The sequence below is a fragment of the Mustela nigripes genome, chromosome 12, assembly GCF_022355385.1.
Source record: "Mustela nigripes isolate SB6536 chromosome 12, MUSNIG.SB6536, whole genome shotgun sequence".
NCBI lineage: Eukaryota > Metazoa > Chordata > Mammalia > Carnivora > Mustelidae > Mustela > Mustela nigripes.
The window spans coordinates 148,818,690-148,822,489 of record NC_081568.1 but is presented as its reverse complement, the minus strand read 5'-3'; the positions used below and the strand labels follow the sequence as shown (position 1 = coordinate 148,822,489).

Here is a 3,800-nt window from a genome sequence, read left to right as displayed (position 1 = left end):
TGGAACATCACTTCAACATTATATTTATGTATTTTTTTAGACCATTTAGGTGTCTCACAGAATACAATTCAAGAGGCACAAAGTGTATACCATAAAGACTCTTTCCTACTCTAGATCCCTTTAGTCTGATTTTTATCATTCTTTCCACTGAGGCAAACAGTGTTACTAGTTTTTTTTTACTTCATTTCAGAGATTTTTTACCAAAGATATAAATATACACACACATTTCTTTTTTAAATACACAAAAGTAAAATATATTATTATGTAATATTACATGATATAATATGTAACATTATGGTTATGGTTACAACCTATAACATAATTTATATGTAAAACATATAAATTATATGTAAAACAATTATGACATACATCTATACAGTATGTAATATAACAACTTATATGTACAATTATAATAAATGCATTGCTCTGTTCTGTGCTGCTTTCACTGAACAGTATCATTAAAGAAAATTCTATATTGACACAACTTCATTAATAGGCCAATCAGAGAAAGATAATTATCATGTGGTTTCACGCATATGTGGAATATAAGAAACAGCACAGGGCATCATAGGGGAAGGGAGGGAAAACTTAATGGGAAGTCAGAGAGAGAAAAACCATGAGAGACAATTAACTATAGGAAACAAAATGAAACAAAAGTTAAGTTCATCTTACCTTTTTAACTTTTTGTGGAAACTCCATACTATTTTTCACAGTGCACATTCTTCATTTTTGTTAGAGATTCTTTTTCTTAAAGAGGATTTAGAGAAAGGGGAACCCTCTTAGACCATTGGTGGGAATGCAAACTGGTGCAGCCACTCAAAACAGTATTGAGTTTCCTCAAAAAGTTAAAAATAGAGTTACCCTATGACCCAGCAATTACACTACTAGGTATTTATCCAAAAGTTATAAACATGGTGAGTCTAAGAGGCACATGCACCCCAATGTTTATAGCAGCAATGTCTACAATAGCCAAACTATGGAAAGAGCCCAGATGTCCATCAATAGATGAATGGATAAAGAAGAGATGGTGTAAATATATATAGGAATATTACTCGGCCTTCAAAAAGAATGAAATCTTATATTTGCAATGATGTGGATGGAACTAGAGGGTATTATCCTAAGTGAAGTAGTTAGAGAAAAGCAAATATAATAAGATTTCACTCTATGTAGAATTTGAGACACAAAATAGATGAACATAGAGGAAAGGAAGGAAAACAAAATAAGTCAAAATAAGAGAAGGAGAAAAATCATAAGAGACTCTTAATGACAGGAAACAAACTGAGGGTTGCTGGAAAGGAGGTGGATGGGGGTATAGGATAACTGGGTGATGGGCATTAAGGAGGGTGCTTGGTATAATGAGCACTGGGTGATACATGTGACTGATGAATCACTATACTTTACCTCTGAAACTTAAAAAAAAAAAAAAAAGAGAAACTTAGAGAATTTATTCTAAACCAAGTAGCATTTAAAGAGGACAATACATTGGGCAAAGTTTTAATGTCTTTAGTATTGTGTCACTAAACATATACCACCTGCTTCTAGATCCCAACACATCGTCTGGCTCATCCCTCTGTAGGAACAATGGTCTGGGTGGGAAACCAGACTCTCATCTCCCACTTCATCCTCCTGGGCCTTTTCACCCACTCGCCACTACACCTCTTCTTCTTTTCTGTCATCATGGTCATGTTCCTGGTGGCCCTCTCTGGCAATGGACTCATGATCCTCCTCATCACCATCGACTCCCGTCTGCACAGCCCCATGTACTTCTTCCTCAGCTGGCTGTCACTCATGGACCTCATGCTCATTTCCACCATCGTGCCGCGGATGGCCACTGACTTCCTCCTGGGCCGTGGCTCCATCTCCTTCACAGGCTGTGGACTCCAGATCCTCTTCTTCCTCACCCTCCTGGGAGATGAATGCTTCCTGCTGGCCTTCATGGCCTATGACCGCTATGTGGCCATCAGCAACCCACTGAGGTACTCAGTGATCATGAGCCACCGTGTTTGCTGGCTCATGGTGGCAGGGTCCTGGCTCTTTGGCCTGGTGGATGGACTGATCCAAGCCATTTTCACCCTTCGCTTCCCCTACTGTGGCTCTCAGGAGATTGACCACTTCTTCTGTGAGGTCCCTGCCATACTGAAGTTGGCCTGTGCTGACACCTCCCTCTATGAGACCATGATATATGTCTGTTGCATCCTAATGCTGCTCCTGCCCTTTGCTGTCATCTCTGCTTCCTACTTGCGGATCCTGGTAGCTGTGCTCCATATGCGTTCTGCTGAAGGTCGTCAGAAAGCCTTTGCTACCTGCTCTTCTCACATGGCAGTGGTTTCTCTTTTCTATGGGGCTGCCATGATCACCTACATGCGGCCTCAGGCCTACCACTCCTCCAAGCAGGACAAGGTGGTCTCAGCCTTCTATACAATGATCACCCCTATGCTTAATCCACTCATCTATAGCCTGAGGAACAAGGAAGTGTCTGGGGCTCTCAAGAAACTCCTGGGGAGGTGTCCTTGTAGGGGGACAGGGCTAGGTTGACATTGGCAACTGAAGATGTGGGCTCTGGTTCTGGGAACTTGAATTTTAGCTTCTGTAGTTTGACTGGAAGAGAAACAGATGCTCTGTACTGAAAATAAAAGTCATTCTTTGGTCAGAGTTCATGATATTCGCATATTAACTTAATCAAGTATGTCCATGCTGAGTATGGATAGTGTGGAAAAAGGGCTGCACCAATGGCATTACAAAGAATGGGAGATACATAACCTATACCCCACTAAATTAGCAGGTGACAAGTTTCAGCTATTTTCCTCTATGGGAATTGCCAACTGAGGAAAACACCTTGCTCAAGGTTGGTCTCTTTGGGTGGCTGCCTGAATCCCATGACTAGTCAATAAAGTATATAAAGGCTTGGTTCTTTTCCCTCAGTTTGACCCTGAAAGTCCATCCCAGCTCCAGAATGCCCTATAATAATCAGGCATCACAGGCTTCTCATCCCTGTATCCAGTTTTGCTTCCTTATCTCCACCATGAGTTCAATCCTTCCAGTGCTCTCTGATAAACCTTCCACAAGCAAAACTTGTCTCAATCTGCTTCCAGGAAACCTAACCTATGACAAGTAGAGATGAAAGAATGTTTTAAAGTCTAGTTTTCTAGATACATGTGGTCAAAATAAAATGTGGACACAGAAAACTTTGTTGCTTGATGGTATCGGAGAGAAGTCAGAAAGTTCCCTGAAGACTTGTAAGACAAGTTTAATGCAGGGGTGGCAAATGCAAATGCCTCCATATCTTGGCTATTGTAAACAATGATGTTATAAACATAGGGGTACATGTATCTCTTTGAATTAGTGTTCTTGTATTCTTTGGGTAAATACCTAGGAGTGCAATTCCTGGATCAAAAGATAATTCTTTTTTTAACTTTTGGAGGAACCTCTATACTGTTTTCCACAATGGCTGCACCAGTTTGCATTTCCACCAATAGTGCAAGAGGGTTCCCCTTTTTCCACAACCTTGCCAATACTTGTTGCTTCTTGTGATGTTTGACTTTAGCCATTCCAACAGTTGTGAGGTGATATCTCATGTTAGTTTTGATTTGCATTTCCCTGATGATGAGTGATGTTGAGCATCTCTTCATGTATCTATTGGTCATCAGTAGGTCTTCTTTGGGAAAATGTCTATTTATGCCTTCTGCCTATTTTAATTAGATTATTTGGTTTTTGGGTGTTGAGTTGTATGTTTTTTTTTTAAATGTATTTTGGATACTAATCTTTATTGCATATGTCATTTGTAAATATCTTCTCCCATT

General features: G+C 39.9%; 1 protein-coding gene across 1 annotated transcript; it reads left to right on the top strand.

The window, feature by feature from the left end:
- Positions 1–1,578: 1,578 nt before the first annotated feature.
- Positions 1,579–2,535, top strand: LOC132028066 (olfactory receptor 2V1-like). The gene has a single exon (XM_059416719.1). The coding sequence runs from the start codon at positions 1,582–1,584 to the stop codon at positions 2,533–2,535; it is 954 nt and encodes a 317-aa protein (XP_059272702.1). The 5' UTR covers positions 1,579–1,581.
- Positions 2,536–3,800: the final 1,265 nt, after the last annotated feature.